Source organism: Parasteatoda tepidariorum, chromosome 1 (assembly GCF_043381705.1).
Source record: "Parasteatoda tepidariorum isolate YZ-2023 chromosome 1, CAS_Ptep_4.0, whole genome shotgun sequence".
Lineage (NCBI taxonomy): Eukaryota > Metazoa > Arthropoda > Arachnida > Araneae > Theridiidae > Parasteatoda > Parasteatoda tepidariorum.
Genome location: NC_092204.1, coordinates 75241360 through 75258554, shown reverse-complemented (window position 1 = coordinate 75258554; position 17195 = coordinate 75241360). Strand labels below are relative to the sequence as shown.

General features: G+C 31.9%; 1 protein-coding gene and 2 long non-coding RNA genes across 4 annotated transcripts in view; 1 reads left to right on the top strand and 2 right to left on the bottom strand.

Moving 5' to 3' along the window:
* LOC107449170 (uncharacterized) overlaps positions 1 to 1640 on the top strand; it is a 38842-nt gene extending 37202 nt beyond the window's left edge. Inside the window, exons 20-22 of the mRNA XM_071185725.1 lie at positions 147 to 253; positions 483 to 606; positions 1446 to 1640. Of these exons, the coding sequence (XP_071041826.1) occupies positions 147 to 253; positions 483 to 606; positions 1446 to 1567 (353 nt within the window). The 3' untranslated portion in view covers positions 1568 to 1640. The remainder of the gene's footprint in view (positions 1 to 146; positions 254 to 482; positions 607 to 1445) is intronic.
* Positions 1641 to 4175: 2535 nt separating this feature from the next.
* Positions 4176 to 7597, bottom strand: LOC107449162 (uncharacterized). The gene is made up of 2 exons (XR_001584742.3): positions 7457 to 7597; positions 4176 to 4608 (listed from the first exon to the last, which is right to left on the bottom strand). It is a non-coding gene; the product is annotated as an uncharacterized lncRNA (long non-coding RNA).
* Positions 7598 to 11454: 3857 nt separating this feature from the next.
* LOC122268860 (uncharacterized) lies at positions 11455 to 14394 on the bottom strand. Of its 2 annotated transcripts, XR_011637034.1 has the most exons (3): positions 14318 to 14394; positions 13285 to 13335; positions 11455 to 11996 (listed from the first exon to the last, which is right to left on the bottom strand). It is a non-coding gene; the product is annotated as an uncharacterized lncRNA (long non-coding RNA). The 2 variants fall into 2 exon arrangements; XR_006224728.2 differs by lacking the exon at positions 14318 to 14394 and having other exon boundaries at positions 13285 to 14307.
* Positions 14395 to 17195: the final 2801 nt, after the last annotated feature.

Genomic DNA, 17195 nt, shown 5'->3' with positions numbered 1-17195 from the left:
TATATTGTGGAAAATAAAAATAAAAAACAGTTCCAGGGATGATTAAATTTGGAGAATAATTTTAAGTTGACATTGAAAGCGCCTCTTTTGACTTTGCTTGACAGTAGTAGTATTTAATAGTACTTTTATTATTTTGTGCATTATAGGTTTGCCGAGTGGCTCAATTCCTACAGTTGAGCCTATAATACAGAGAGAAATGTATGGTGCGCATGGTCATGCACCAAAGAGAAACTCATGTGTGTTCGTTTCAAAGGTATGAAAAGCTTATTGTCTATGATTATTTGTATATAGTTAGTAAATTCTTCTACTTAACCATATTAAGTATGGATACATCAAAATTTTTACAATATTTCTATGTTAGGTCGTATAAAAATGGCTATATTACTGTTTAGTTACATCTTTAATTATTCTATAACAACTTTTCTATAAGTACGTAAAACTGTGTGTATTCGTGTTGGTTTATGATAAATAAATATTTTTAGGCTTCTCTTGAAAAGAAAATCGTCCAAAAATACAGCATTGGGAAAACTCCTATAGCAATTGAAAATTGCAGGAAAATTGGAAAAGCTGATATGGTTTTGAATGATACGCTGCCCAAACTGAAAGGTAATAGTTTTTCCTTTAAATATCAGATATTTTTTTTTATAATTAATAAAACCGATCTACTATATTTCAAAAGCTGCAACGGTATTCCATATATATTACATTAAAGATTTTTTTCATACCAGTAACCATTTATGATTGTAGCAGTTGAGCAAGTTTTGTGTAGATACATAATGAAATTAACGTGCAGTGGTAGCCGGCGGTTCGTACTCCGGTCCGAATATACGTATTTGAAAAATCTGTGGAATCAAAAATCCTGTGGTTGGTCACTGAGAAGTACCATGGGTACAGGGATTTGTCTTCACAAATGAGGAAGGCTGCCATCTATCGGTGGGATACCTGAGTTAAAACGTACTTTCATCCTTGGGGTGCTCTCTTATCAAGAGAAAGGAGCATGTTCGTTACTAAATTCTCATAAGGCCAATGGTTGATGATGAGATTGGCTTGTCCAATTGTTATCAAAAACAACAAAATTAAAACTATTAATTAATCTACAACAAAATTAACAGTATTAATTTATTAACGTTATTATACACTACAATGAACGTGATTATATGCCTTAATACAATAGAATATAATTTTCCAAAGAACATATTAATCCTTAAAAGTTATATCGTTTTCCCGTCTGAGTCTTAGAACTCCTAAGGTTGATAAAAAGCATAAGTAAAGTTTTTTTTAAGGCTTGGAGGATCATTAGTTTGGATAACCATAAGATTTCGAATTCTAATAAATTGAGAAAGAGATGAACAGATGCGTTAAACTGCACGTTGTATTTTCAAAAGTTAAGGAAACGTAGACTCATTAGGTTGCATTTTTTAATAGCAATTATTTTGTTTTCATAGTTGATCCAGAAACATTTAAGGTTTATGCTGCAGAGAACCGAAATGGAAAAAAAGTGTGGTCACACTTGACTTGCGAACCATCGGAAGTATTACCACTTGCTCAAAAATATTATTTGTTCTAGTGTTATTATATTTTGTTTGAAAAAAAGTTGTGACTTCTATGATATAATAATAAAGTAATAAAGTTTCACCGTTGCTATAGTCTTTATTTTTTACACTATTTTTAAAAGTATCCAGAGTTTCGAATTTATTGTGCATTCCTATGTGCTATAACGCATAGGTCGTCACTGTTCATAGGGCAATAAAATATAACAATTGGTGATTAAAAGATTTTCTGCCAGTCACCTACATATCAATATTTTTTTCATTGACAATGCGCTTCATGTGCACATTATTATTTTTAATGAATAGAGATATTTTATATGAATATTTTATAATATTTTGAAAACTACTTTATTTCACTCTTATTTCTTAAATTTTTTCTAATTTTAGAAATGAACCTCGTAATGATTAACATATTTTGAGAAATACTTCTAAAGCCTTACAACATTTTATTTATAGCTTATTTTTTTCAATTATTGAAAAAAAGTGGAAACTCTTAAAAATTTTACTACAGGCCAATAACTAGTACTTGTAGTAAAATTTTCTAATTTTGCACCGTACTATAACGGAAGAACCCAGCAGCAGAACTATCATGGCATGGCGTCGAGTAACCAAAGATTCATTCTGTCCATGCAGTCAAAATTAATCAAACATTTAGAAGAAATGCAGGCAAAATTAAAATAGAAAGATCCCTCTCTTGTGTAGAGCTAGAAATTGTCAGATTTAAACACTATATTCATCGTTTAGTTGTGTACAGCATATCATTCATTACAGTATAAATTCGGCGATGAATTAACTTTTTTTAATAAAAGATTTTTTTCCTAGAAAAAGTAAAATCACCCCTTCCCCAAAGTTACATATAAACCCTGTGTTATCCCACTAGTGAGGTAACCGGGTACTTATTTTACAACAGCAAATTTAGACGTACTGGAATTTCAAATGAAAAAGTAGCAGGCATTTCTAGTTTATTCTACAATTTGAGAAAATTATGTATGTAATTTACATGTGAGATAATTTTCTTATTTCACCGCTGCACTGCAGCTTTTGCGAGTCCAGCATAGACTCGTATCATGGGGGTGAGAGCAAACCCGGGTAGCGCCTGGTCTTATCCAGAGAGCAGGCAGTATTAAAATGCAATAGAATAGTACAATTTTTAGACTAAATCCTTATTGCTTGTTAAGGTATGAATCGTTAGTAAATGCATAATAAGCTGGACTAAAAATAGTTTCAGTAATTATAATGACCAATAAACAAGGCTAGTTTAAAAACGAAAAAACATTAGTAGTAAAATGAACACAGATGCAGGGAATTAATGAACCAAAACACGGAAATATGGTGGGTCTTTTATCGTGACTAGTAAAGTGAATTTCAAAATTTTTGTTCACCTAAAAGCATAACTATTTTAATTAAGTAATGATGTAACTTGAACAGATAAATATTTTTAGCAGAAGGAAAAACTGTTTGACTCTGTTTTGGTTTCAATTAACACGAAATTCACAAAAGATTTATTCAAATCTTTAATTATTTAGAATGAAGTCACGAAAAAACCCACAAAAAGTGTACCAAAAATAAACTTATGACTGGAAACTTCTATAAACTTTCGAAGGGTACTTCAAAGTTTTTATGAAATTCTTGTTATTCTTCAATGCAAAAAGTAAATCCCTTGAAAAAGAAAGTTAAATCTAAAGTGTAATTGCAACTGCAAAATATTTTGATAAGACATTGGCGAAGATATTAGATATACTAATGAGTCAAGACTATCACTGTATTAAGCTCTAAAGATTTCATTCAAAATCTTTAAAACGTTCAATTATTTCGGAATACCTTAAGATCGGAATACCTTAAAGTAACTCAAGCAATGGATATAAATTTTTAAAATGCAAACCGGATTTTGCTTGTATCGAAATTCACTAAACTCAAAATGTGTTTAGAAAAATGTAAATTTTATTTTATTTTAATTGATAATGTAAATATTTAAAAATTTAGATGAATATGTAAATATTTATAATATTAAAATTACAGAAATTAGATTTTTCTGAACTTTAATATTTTTACAAAATTTTACAAATCTAATTTTTAAAAAATCATGCAGTTTTCAAAATTAACATTTTAATTTAAAAATGTTAAGCTATTATCCACCCCTTCCTTCTCTCTCCCATCAAAAAGGGGGAATTTCCGCCTTCTATTTCTGGTGCCCATGATACTTCCGGGCTGGAGTGTTTGAAACTAGCGTACCAAAACGACTTCAATCTATTTCTTATTCCCGGAATCATGTTTATTTTTTGTACTAGATTGTAGTACTGGACTATTTGTAATGTGTATAGAAATAGTTTTTTTAGGCGTCAGCACATCAACATACAAGGTGAACATTTACCCAAACATTGTTAATAAATACATGTATTGTAAATACACCTAGTTTTATGCAATTTTCCCGAATAAAAATATGGCACTCGACTGTCTTGTTCAAAATTATGAGACCATAATACAAGAACACTTTAGAATGATGCCAATTATTTATGCTGAATAATAATTGGCAAAATATTCTGGCAATAATTGGCAAATTATTATGCTGAATAAAGATTGGCAAGTTCAGTCAATTACCTCCAAAATTCTACGTAATGAAAGAAATTGAAAATCAAAAACGTTTATTAGGAACTAAATACAAAAATCAAACAATGCCGAGAGTAAAATGTTAAAATACAAAAGATTTCTTTACATTGCTGTCCCGGAAGTTGACATGAAGACGTATTTAGGGCTTAGCGAAATAGCTGATTAACACCATAACGAAATTGTAGAATCCATATCCTGCAAACAGTAGGATGATTAAGATTCCATTCAATTGTGCGACTCTAAGACAAATCTGTCCCCGGGTGGCGTGACTAAAATCAAAAAATCTTCTGGTAGCTGATGGCCTTGGACTTGCTTCGGCATATCTTCTACGTCGAGGGCTAGCAGGAAGAGATTCACCATCGACGTTTACTTCAACCGCTAAAGGATCGTCTGGATCTACAGGTTCAATGCTGTTAAATTCATCAGCAGCAGGTGCATCGGATTGGTTCATCTGGAAATTAAATTAAGACCATTAAAGTACATGTGCTAGGAAAACCCATGAATTTACTTAAATTGCCAATACCGCAATTTAGCGAAAGTGAGACATTTGGCGTTCAGGTAGTTTTGACTGAATCAATACGTTGTCCGATGTGATAAAATTCAAATTTTGAGACTTTAAAAATAGCGTTGGAAAGGCCTTTTACGTTCTGATTTCTTGAAATAAATTTTTGCTGAAATGATTCCTTATAGTGAAACATATTGATACAAAAAGCCAGTTGCGTGGATGATATAAGAATGTATTAGATAATGTATTAGATCAGAAGTTATAAACCTGATAGACCAACCTTGTTTCATCCCATACCGTAATGGCTAATGGGTAGGGAATATGATATTCGGAAGACACTCGAATAGCCAACACTTGCAGATATTTTTTTCCATAGACTTGTTGTTGGCTAGAAAACAAGTGAATTTCTTTACCAATCTCATTCTTGGAGGACTGAAACTAACCTGCGTTTTTAGTGAATTGAGCTAGGTTAAAATTAATCTGTGCCACTTGGTACATTTACGTAGAAACTTGATCTTAAGGCTACGATAAGTATAAGCCTTCAAAATTTACTGCAATCTGCGAGAGAGCTAAAATTTCTTAAGCCTTTCAGATTGTATCTGTTCCTACTGAATGACCTGCTTAAAGAGAGAATGGTACAAATGTTTTTCTTTCCAATGCCCACCTGGAGAATGACCATACAGTCATACAGGATAGGTCATACAGGTATCTGAAGGTCAGATTTGTTGGCCACTGTTTCAGGGGCACCATATTAGGCGGGCCAATGCTGCTCCCTCAGTAAGGACAGATAGTACAGGGAGAGAAAGAACATCCATGCCTTGCCCGGGATTCGAACCAAGAACCTTTCTGATTCAAGGGCAGTTCCCTAACCCCTACACAAGCCGGTTGGCTAATGCAAATATACAGGATAGGAGACTCGCATTCAGCCCTGTATATTTACATCAATGTTTGGAAATTCAATGTAACGAAATAAAGCTGTTTTTTCTTAGAGATTTTAATATTTTATCAACTAAGACATCTTACCGAAATTTCCAAATTGAAAGATCAAATAAGACAGAATAGTCTAATAACTGGGATATATGTACTAAGAAAATTTAAATTTTCCTTCAGTTAGAGGGAAAAAAAAGTTCTACTGAGAATTCTGCAGTTTTTCCAATCTACTTTTAGGACAAAAGTAAGATCCTTACTAATTAATGCACAATTTGCACACATGATATTTAAAAAAATAAAAACAAAATGACTGAATAAAAATCTAATAAATTTAAATTTAAAGTATGTTGTATACTGCTTTTCAATAATTTTTTTTTGCTTTAAATAATTCTCCGAAATATCACTTATTGTATTTTTACACTACGCGTTATATTTATGTGAAATAAGTTGTATTGCATAGAATACCTTAAATGGTTTTGATATTATGAAGTTTATTCTCGTTAAAAATTTTACATTAAACACTTAAGAGTTTCCGAAAATAAATGCAATATGCATGAGCATTTAGATTCATCCTGCATTCAAAGTGAGTTTACTTTAATTAGAAAAATATGAAAGGACTGTTTACAACAAGTGTAGTATAAACATTTTTACATGATTTTCAGAATTATTAATTCATTTAAATAATTTATATTAATTTGAATATTTTCTAAAATCCAGTTCTTAATTTAAACGAAAAAATTGCAGATTAATCAAATATTTTAAAATTTTAAAAGCAGTTATGTATAAAAAGATTTTCTACAAAAGATACATTATGTCGATGTAAACGCTTCCTTTTTAGCAGAGAGAAATTACTTAAATCTGTATTACACATCAATTAGCATAGAATACGCAATAAAGTTAAAAATAATTGATTTATTTAACATCATAAATTGTATTTACTCCAATACATCTATAAATATTATTCAAAGCGTCATACAAAGTAAATGAACGTATCAGAGTAATCTAAGGACAACAAACATCGAAAACAGTTTCTATGGATGAATGAGCTACTTTGAGTCTTTAAGAGATCATACTCAATCTTCAATACGTATAAAGCTCAAATATAGAAAGAAAACTAGGAAAACCTCAACTTTACTAAAATCTAATTTGAAATTGTGACTTCCAAAACATTTTGAATAAATGATTCGCAAAGCAGTTGCAAGACTGTAATATTACATTATAATTTAAACTAGTTTAATAGCAATTTAAAATTGAAAAAAAAATAGATTAGAGGTACTATTTAGTTAGAGGTACAAGTGTCTGGAAAATACATAACAAGCTTTAAAATATTTATACTGGAATTTAAAGTGTTTTACTTTTTGCCATAAAAATACTTATTAGAATTTTCAATAATACTCGAAGATTATAGCATTTAATGTAATGATGAGACACTTTTTTTTAGAGATTGCATGTTATGAACGTAAAAAAACTGGCATTGCAACAAGTTTTTCTACAATTTAGTAAAAATTATTATTCTAATTAACTATTTAAGGCATAATATTAGAGAAACCATTGATTTACATGCACGTGAATAGCAATTTAAATTTGAGAATTATGATATTTCAATGATATATATTTTTTGCAGAATAAAATTTTGCATTTCATTAACTATTTTCTTTGCATGTTTGGAAAGCACCACATACAGCTCAAGACACTATTAAATTGTTTATCTGATACATCAACATAAATAGTTTGATAGCACTGATTTTATTTACTGCTTACAATTTCAACTATAACTTTAATTTCTTGCAAAAAGCTAATTATTGAATCTTTAATTTCTACTTATTATTGTACGATAATAATTTTGAACTAAATATTAACTTACCCTGGCTATAAAGGTAAAAATCTAAAATTGTAAAAACAAAATTACAAGGTCATAAAATAATTTCGGAGTTCAAAAGTGTTTTTCTGCTTATTTATAATAGTGAATCATAATTTTCACTTCCCTTCAATTTGCAAGAAAAATGTAGAGCTTGAAGTTGGAGAGACTTTCCTGGTTGTGCGGTCAATTTGATTTGATTTGATTTGTTCATTTACGTCGCACTAGAGCTGCCCAATGGGCTATTGGCGACGGTCTGGGAAACATCCCGGAGGATGATCCGAAGACATGCCATCACAATTTTGATCCTCTGCGGAGGGGATGGCACCCCCGCTTCGGTAGCCCGACGACCTGCACGCGAAGTCGAGCACTTTACGGTAGAACAGTTTAACGAGGACCAATACCGCACACCCTCGGTCCCTACTCACACTGATCCAAGTGGTCACCCGCCCGCACACTGACCTCAGTCAGTGATGCTTGACTTCGGTGATCTGCTGGGAACCGTGTCTTAACGATCAGTCCACTGCGGGACGGTTGTGCGGTCCAACACTAGAGCTGCATAATGGGCTATTGGCGACAGTTTGGGAAACATCGCTAAGGATGATACGAAGACATGCCATCACAATTTTGATCCTCTGCAGAGGGGATGGCTCCTCCGTTTTGGTAGCCCGGCGATCTGCACGCGAATTTGAGCACTTTTCTGTAAAACAGTTTAAAGAGGACCGATATCACACACCCTCAGGATATCACACACCCTCGGGAACAAAGCAGGCTGATCCAAGTGGTCATCCACCAGCACACTGACTGCAGTCAGTGATGCTTGATTCGGTGATCTGCTGGGAACCGTGTCTTAACGATCAGTCCACTGCGGGACGAAGATGTTAAGACAATTATATGTGCGATCATGACAGAGAAGTTTGTACTTTCGTACATAGGAGACACCAAAGAACCTCTAGTGAAATTGAAAGCAACGTTTGCAAGTAAATAGCTCTTAAGCTCTTAATAGAAATAGGGGATAATTTAGGTAGTAGGTAGGTAGGTAGGTACTTTTTTCACGTCGCACTAGAGCTGCACAGTATGTTAGTGGCGATGGTCTGGTAAACGTCTCTAAGGATGATCCAAAACAGTTTAATTAGGACCGATACCGCACACACTCAGTCCCTACGCAGGCTGATAAAAGTGGTCACCCACCCGCTTACTGCTTGACTTTCGTGTTCTACTAGAAACCGTGTCTTTACGATCAGTCCTCTGTGGATCTAATTTATGCTAATAAAGGTAGGTAGGTAGCTTACTTACTTCTCACCAGAAGTGTACAATGGGCTATTGGCGATGATCTGAGAAACATCCCTGAGGATGATCCGGGGCCTCCCTGGCCCAGGGTATCACCCGCAAAACTCTGTGCAAAGCGTGGAGGTAGCGGGTTCGAATCCCGTTGTTACCCTGGCTGTATCTTCGTGGTGTCTTTCTCTGAATTGTGCTATCTGTCCTTCTAGTTGACAAAGGCTTATAAGCCTAAAGTTGAGCACACAAGCCAGCAAATGTATGTAATTTGAATAAAGAATGAGGATGATCTGAAGAAATGTTATCGCAATTTTTCTTAGGCTACTTCCTCAATTTAGACATAGATCTGAAGGGGAATACTAATAAAGGTTTTAATAGTTTTGGTGATCGAGTTACAGATTTTTTAAAGAAAAATTGAAGATGACAGGTTCTTTTTTAAATCAACAAGGAATCTCAAAGCTTGTAAGCGAGTATCATACGGGTGCTTTATTGGAATATGACTGGAAGGAAATATTATAATAAAACAAAATTTAAGATTTTTAAGTGACAAAAAAAGTTATAGGATCGTAATTTGAAGTTCCTAAAAATCATAAATGAATATTCTAGTTATAGAACTATGCTCTTAACAAACAGAATAGTCGTCTCTAAGTTACTCAATTTCCTCCATCCCTTATCTTTCCCCTTCATCGTTACAAAGGTATTTTGAAATCATACCTTTTCTCCAATCCAGTATATTCTAACTTCTTAAGAGACGTTTTGACTCAGGGAAAAATTGCAAGATTCACCTAAACCATGGTACCGGAGGCTGGTATGTTATTCTGGAGATAGGAAATCCTAATGTTGATCAACGCGTCAAAAAGTAGCATGTGTAAATCGCCGTAAGCATTATTCTGACGAACTTGTTTTAGTGTTTTTAAATGTAATTTTTTAATTGCTTGTTCAATTTTTAGATATTCACACATGGTTGGTTATGATAATTATTTACTCCTGATTTTAAAAGCCTATAACTGAAAAGTTTTTTTCATAACTGTTCTTAAATTTTATTTTATATATTTCAATGTGTTTTCGAGAGTTTACATATAATAGGATAGGCACCCAATTCTTAATTTTAGATGCGTTGTTTAGGTTTCAAAATTCAAATTCTTTAACGTTTTTTAAATTGTAGTTATAATTTTACTTCATATCTTTTCAGGCAGCGAGAGAAATTTTAACAATTAAGCATTTAAATTTTTCGATTAATTTAATCATTAAGTCATAAGAGTCAATGAGAGATATTAGTGAAATTGATCTGAGATGCGGTGAATTGGGTAAAGTTGGCAATTCAGCAAATCAATTCATAAACAGGTTTAAAAATTTATCGGCCTCGAAACAGTCTACGATTAAATTTTTTTCATACTTGTCAGATTTTTCTGAAAATATATAATACCAAGTAGAAATCAGTAGACACCATCCTTAGATTGATAGCTTAGAAATTAAAGTGCGATTGAGAAATAATTTTTTATAGTCCACAAAATAAATGAATAGAAGTTTTTTTAAGAACTCTGATATTCTTTGGAGGAAATAGAATAAAATTGAAGTCTAATAAATTATAGTGATAGTTATGCTGAGGATAATTAAAATTATTTTGCTTAGTTTTTATGTTTTAATTTAATACTGCAAAAACAATAAAATTTGGAGAAAAAAATTTCAAACAACATGGCTATAATCTCAGTAAACAGTGAACTACACAAAACGAAGCAGGCATGATTTCCTATAAGAATGGCATGCAACTGTTTGGTTTCAAAAAAAGTTTTGGACATAAATGTGCTCAAAATTATATTCTTGAAAAACTAATTTTAGTAAGTGCTATATTTATTGTGGAACTGCTAAAGAAAATTTTTTAGAAATTCGTTGTTCAAACCCTCTAATTTTAAAATATTTCGAAAAAATGATTCTTATTTTCGTAAGAAAGCAGTTCTTTGTTTATTTGGTACATATATTTTAAGCCATATTTATTTTTCGCTATCATATTCCTTTACAGCTCTTAGTATTGCTTAAACTATTAATTCAACAGAAAATTAAAATTTTTCTGGTAGAAATTTTATTTTATTAGAGACATTGAACAGTCAATCATTTTTGATTTTACGACAATCAAACCAAACAACAGACCAAATTTATTTTTTATGACTTCTAATGTTCAACTCCGTAGCCATGTAATTTTGAACCCAACCCAGAATACAAGGGAAATCCTGGATCAAGCATTGGGACAAACTAGCCTTAGGACTCTTTGATGGAACTAACCAGCATTTACGTTACGTGGAAAAGAAAACCACGAAAATCTCCCCTGGTTAGCCTAAGGGGTAAAAGGTTTTTTAAATCAAAATAAAGCAGTTCTACACTGAAGATAATTTATGTCAGCGCTGTGGTCGATGCGAGCCAGGAGCAGATTTCAAATCTACAAGCCACTACTGGGATTCGAAATTTAGTTTTATCGATATAACCAGTAGGTTTTTGATATTAACTACCGAAAAAATATAACTTTTAAAATATAAAATATACCACACGTGCTTTACAAAACTAAACCATCGAGAATTTTAATGTGTCATCCAGGAACTTTCCTCGAAATAATATTTTAAACAAATTTCAAAACTTTTTTTTTAATTTTCGCGTTCAGACTTTTGTTACCTAATCAACTAGTGGTATGCATAAAGATCTTCTGAACAATTAAAAATGGCATACTCAGATAACTAACAAAATCAGGATTTTATTTATAAACACATCAAAGTATATAAGTTTTTGTAACAAAACACGAAATAGATAGTACATGCTACGATTAGGATCTTTTGCCAAACCCAGTTGCATATTTAAACAAACTGTATAGTACATATGGGATACAGAGCACTGTGATTATATATAAAGAAATACCAAGTTTGAACAAATCAAGAGCTACAAGACAGCTTCGATTGAAAAATTGCCGAAAAGTCAATGGTTCAGAACTATGTGCTACTTGACTAGTAGTTGGAATTCCGAAACTAGCCGATGCGTCTTCAGAAGTTGCAGATTCTGAGTTTTCTACAGTATGCTGTGCTTGAAGAGGGTTTATGAGTTCAGAAAATTGTTCCAGCTCGGCTCCAACTCGTTGAGATGACGGGCCAGGTTTGCTTTCTGCTTAGGGGTTTACTTTGTTTTCATCCAGCTTAGATGCTTCAACAGATTTATTTTCTTCAGGATTTCTTTTCTTTTCTTCATCAGCGGAAGAAGCAGAAGATTCAGGTTTGTCCATTACCTGAAAAATAAATTAATTTTAAATTTAAAAAAAAACAATTGTAGAAAAGATTCAACCAAGCAGATAGAACGATTATCTTCCAGTTTGATGATCCAAGTTTGAATCCCAGCGAAAGCTGGTCGATGCGAATTTTGATTCCGGATCGCATAGACCGGAATTAAAATATCTTACTCAACATTAAAATATCGTACTCAATTAAAATATCTTTAATAGTTGATGACCATGGATAGGAATACTCTTGCCGTTTTACCTACAAGCTTTTGCATTTTAATGCATAGGGGTGCTTTAATCGCAAAATTGAAAATTAGATAGGTACCTACTGTTTAAATCAGAGGTCTCAAGAATTACTTGGAGAATCGAAGAAGAAAAAAATAGACTTGATTGACATTTTGAAAAAAATTTAAGGACACGGAACTAACCCCCTCGCATCATGAGACATGCATGTTGTAAAATAGGTTTTCTATCTCATATTTATTTTATTGAGTTGTTTGATGAGATTTTTCATTTCGTTTTGGGGGTAGTTTTTTTTAACTACAAAATTCCCGAATTTAAAAATTAACAATTTTTCCACAGCGTATACTTATCTGCAACGAAAAAATGTTCTTTTATTTAGATTAATGTTTAATGAGATTTTTATCAGATTTATATTGAGATATTTTATCATTTCCTTATTTTTCGGCCACCCTGTATATTTTGCAGCAACAAAGTAAGAACATTTCTGGAAATTTTGGAATCTTTTATTTTCAACAATATTTTATAATCTTGTTTGGTAATAAGAAAATATTAGAAGTTTTTTTTATAAAAAAGCTTGGCTGTTCTTTTGTTTTTTACTTCGAGTGAATGTACACGAAAATTCTTTAAATTCGAAAATTCTTTTTTTTCTTGGACACTAATTTGTTACTTTTAAAATAAAATCGTTTTTAAAGCGTGGCTTCAGAAGCCTAGTGATTTATTAAAATATATTAATTTTTAGCAGTAATGTTCAGCATTTATTATAATAATTCTCTAGTCGATATATTAGTTTTTTCTTAAGATTCAATAATTTATTTTAGTGTAATTTACCTAAAAAGTTAAAATTTAGTGCGGAAACTGAAACTGAATTTAAAACAGGAGCGAAAAAAAACTAGAAAATTTTATATCTTTGTCAAACGTAAGACAAATATGCTAATAAACTTCCACGTTTTAATATAAATTTATTAATGCAAAAATATATAAAAATAAACTTGCGTAAAGTGATTGATTTAATTGTAAACGTCACACTAGTAGAGTAACAGAAGTAGGGTATTACCTTAATTGGATAATTTCATGCATCAGCCTGGATTAAACCTTCACCATTTATCTAATTGTTGAAAGAATTCTAAATTTTAAGAAATCGATACGTAGCTATAACATCTTCAAAAATTGCAATATTTAAATCTTATAACCTTTCTACTTAACACTCTTTAAGAAAAGCTTAAAATGTTAAATTTACATATTGATAAAGATTCACATGATAATTGAGAATCGTCAAGTTTTATAATTATTTAAAAGAATTGTCAATTGATAAATATTTCCCAGAGACCCAGTTTCCAATATATTGCATAATATATAGTAAATATATTACTTGAAAAATTCTTTTACACTATTATAAAGCGATTGTCTATGTAAAAGTATAAATGGTATTTTTGTTGCTAGACTCGTAATTAAAATTAAAAATTATAAAAAAAAGTGCGAAATTTTATTGAAGTAAATTTGTAGATAGTTTTCTAGCAAATAAATCTCACTATTTTAGTCTAATGAATTTTATTTCAGTAGATAAATGGGGAATAAACGCAAAATTCTAAAAATTCAAATTCAAAATTGAATGAACTATTAAAAGAATTAAAAAAATAAATAGGCTTAAATTTTTTTAGGGAATAATTTTATAGCTGATATATGAGTTAACTACTTTTAAAAGCATTTTCTTTTCAGTAAAAACAGAATTTCTGCCATTATTTAAAGAAGATTATATTCATATTGTAGGAATATATGAATTAATAATAAGACCATGTTTTAAAAATAAAATGCAAACTTAAATCAATATGTTTAATAATTCAGTTAAATTGAGGTTTCTGATAGTAAAATATTGATAAATTACTAGGCTCTAATGATATTAAATATACATTTTTAACAAAAATAGAATTACAGAATTTATTTCCATTAATATTAACTGGAATATATATTATTAATACTAATTACTATGACACTGAAGTTCATTTCTTTATAATTTTCTAGGAAAAAAACTCCTTAAAATATTTATCAATGACAATTCTCAGGTCTTATATAAACTAAACCGAACTAACCTTTTTTGGTAAAAACAAGAGACTAAACAAGGTTTTTATTATTGAAATTACATACATTTGTTGACTTGTGTGCTCAATATAGTCTTATAAGTCATTGTCAAGTAGAAAGTACAGATAGAACAATTCAGAGAAAGACATCACAAAGAATTACGGCGGGATTCGAACCCGCTACCTCCACGCTTAACAGAGCGTTTGGACCGACGATACCGCTCGGCCAGGAGGCCCCAGACTAAACAATTAAAACAAATTTAAAAAAAGTAATAAACAGTTCAGACAAAGTTAAACATCTACAAAACTTTAATCAGGCCTATAGCTACGTATGGAAGTGAGTGCTGGACCCTAAGCAAAATAGAGGAGGAAAAACTGCTAATTTTTGAAAGAAAAATTTTGAGGAAAATCTTTGGATCTCTTCAAGAGAATAACGTAAGGAGAATTCTTTACAACCACGAAATTTACAAAAAATATGACAAATTCGGTGGGACCGACATTGTGAGAACTATTAAAGCATCACGCATTAGGTGGCTGGGCCACCTCTTCAGAAATTCTGATGCCGTCCCTGCCAAAAAAGTGACTTTTTCCACAATTGAAGGGACGAGACGTAGGGGACGACCACCTACAAGATGGATAGACGACGTTGAAAAGGACATCAAGCTATTGGGAGTCAACAGATGGCGGGCCGTCGCACCGGACAGGGCCAGATGGAGGAAAATCTGCGAGTCAGCCTTGGCCTGTGAAAGGCTGTTGCGCTTAAGAAGAAGAAGAATAAACAGTTCACAATAGCGCTCTTTCGACTACCTTTATAGAAAACCAGGTTATTCACTTCCTTTAAGATCCATAAAAAATAGTTGAACACAGACAAATTAATAATCATTAAACTCGGTGGCCAAAGGATATTACCTTTTTCTTTTATTTAGTGGTACAGCATACATTTGCAGGCTTGTGTGCTGAATTAGGCTTATAAACCTTTGTCAAGTCGAAGGATAGATAGCACAATACAGAAAAAAAATAGCACAAAGATACATCTAGGGTAACAGTGGGATTCGAATCCACTATCTCCATGATCCACAGCGTTTGGCGGGCAATACCGCTCAGCCAGGGAGGCCCCATCCTTTTTTCGAATGCAATGAAGCATATAAATACGCAGGTTCGATACCCTGCTTTAATTTGACAAGAGCTTTTAAGTTGCTTATGTACAGAAGAGTGCAGTTTTACGGATGAAAGTAGATAATATCGTTAGGTCGATTTGGCCTTGAGACTATAAGTTGTGGACTGCGACAGAGAAAGTCTGTGGTACATGAAATAAAGTAATTGAAAAATCTCAGCCATAAAAGCATAATAGCACGTAAACAAGCTGATTAGTCGATTTGGTGGGTAAAGCATGCGCCTAGCACATCTTCGACCGAGGCTCGATTCTTAATGTTAGTGGTTGGTTATGTCATCGGAATGTACTTTTTCAAATTTTGTCTTCATGACTGGAAATCCACTGTAATATAAAGTATTCGGTAGTTTCAGAGTCAGAAAAATTCACTCACGTTTGGGTGGTTGGGAAGTGTAGTGTGAAAGCTGGGTGATTTCTACTACCATCTGCTCACTAATCTAAATTGTAGTGCTTGCATGCCCCAGTACTGCTTTGGGGATCATCGTTAAAGGTTAATTCTAAACTTTCAGCCGTTAGCTGCTTCAGGTGATTAGTTGAATGTTTAGAATCCGAATGAAGACCAAACTATTACTACTAAAACATTAGTGTAGCTCAAGTTAACACATTAGCATAGTAGCGTTAACAATGAAAACAAATAAAAAAATTCGACCTGAAGTAGATAAAACTTTAAGAATTGAGTACATTATTCATATAGACAGGAATGGTCGAAAGCCTAAGATCTTAGATTGTGATAGAATAAGTCAATTTCTCTGCGTGGCAGAAGTCAAATTCTTGGCCATAAGTTAAACCACTAGAAAACAAGAGCAATCGCATCCCTTCTGTCTTAATGGCTGGCGACAACATCAACAATATTTTGACTTTGTGAAAACTTTAATTTCGCACTCCTTCAGAAAAAAATTTTGTTACGTTTCCTTTCAAACTCTAAAATAGCAACTTATGAATGGATGTTAGTATGAAGGTGAAGTGATAAACATCATAATCAGTTTGATTGTCTAATAAAACTGGGATTTGTTATTAAAAATCACCTTTCATCTCATCTCTTTATTCATTCATCAATCAAACAGGTTTTTATGTTTTTAATCCTACATTATTCAGTGGATTCCTTCATCATTATAGTATTTTTGTATTTACTTGCTTAAATATTAATTAACGAGCCTTAATGATTATGTTTTCTTACTCTTGACAAAATTTCTTGTTTATTTGTTATTTTACTGTTTTTTCTCTCCTTATTAGTGAACTAATTCTTTTAAATTAATAATTCAGTTGCATGTTTTTAAACTGCAAGGTTATAAAAATCATTAAAAAAATTTGAATATAAAACATTCAAAGGTTTTTTTTTTGTAATGTCCTATTTCTAACTCGGTATTTCAATAACAATGAGAACTGCTTATGACACGTTGTACAAAAGCATTTTTATGACTTTTTCTCTATGTTTACATGCTTTTATTAACTTTTTTTCATAAATAATGATTTGATATTCATTATATACTTGCCCAAAATCAATGACTTATTGTTATAAAAAGAATGATTCGTCCTTCTCACTCTTCTGCTTATCAGAAATTCTGTTTATTGTAAGAGTTTAATAACTCATTATTTTTCTAAGCAATTAGTGCACATTGATACTGAAGTTTAATGAGACGGAAAATTCTTATGATTCTTGGATTATCAGTTTAGTTTTGGTTTCACCATTTAATGAGACATGTCATTAAAGTAGTTTCT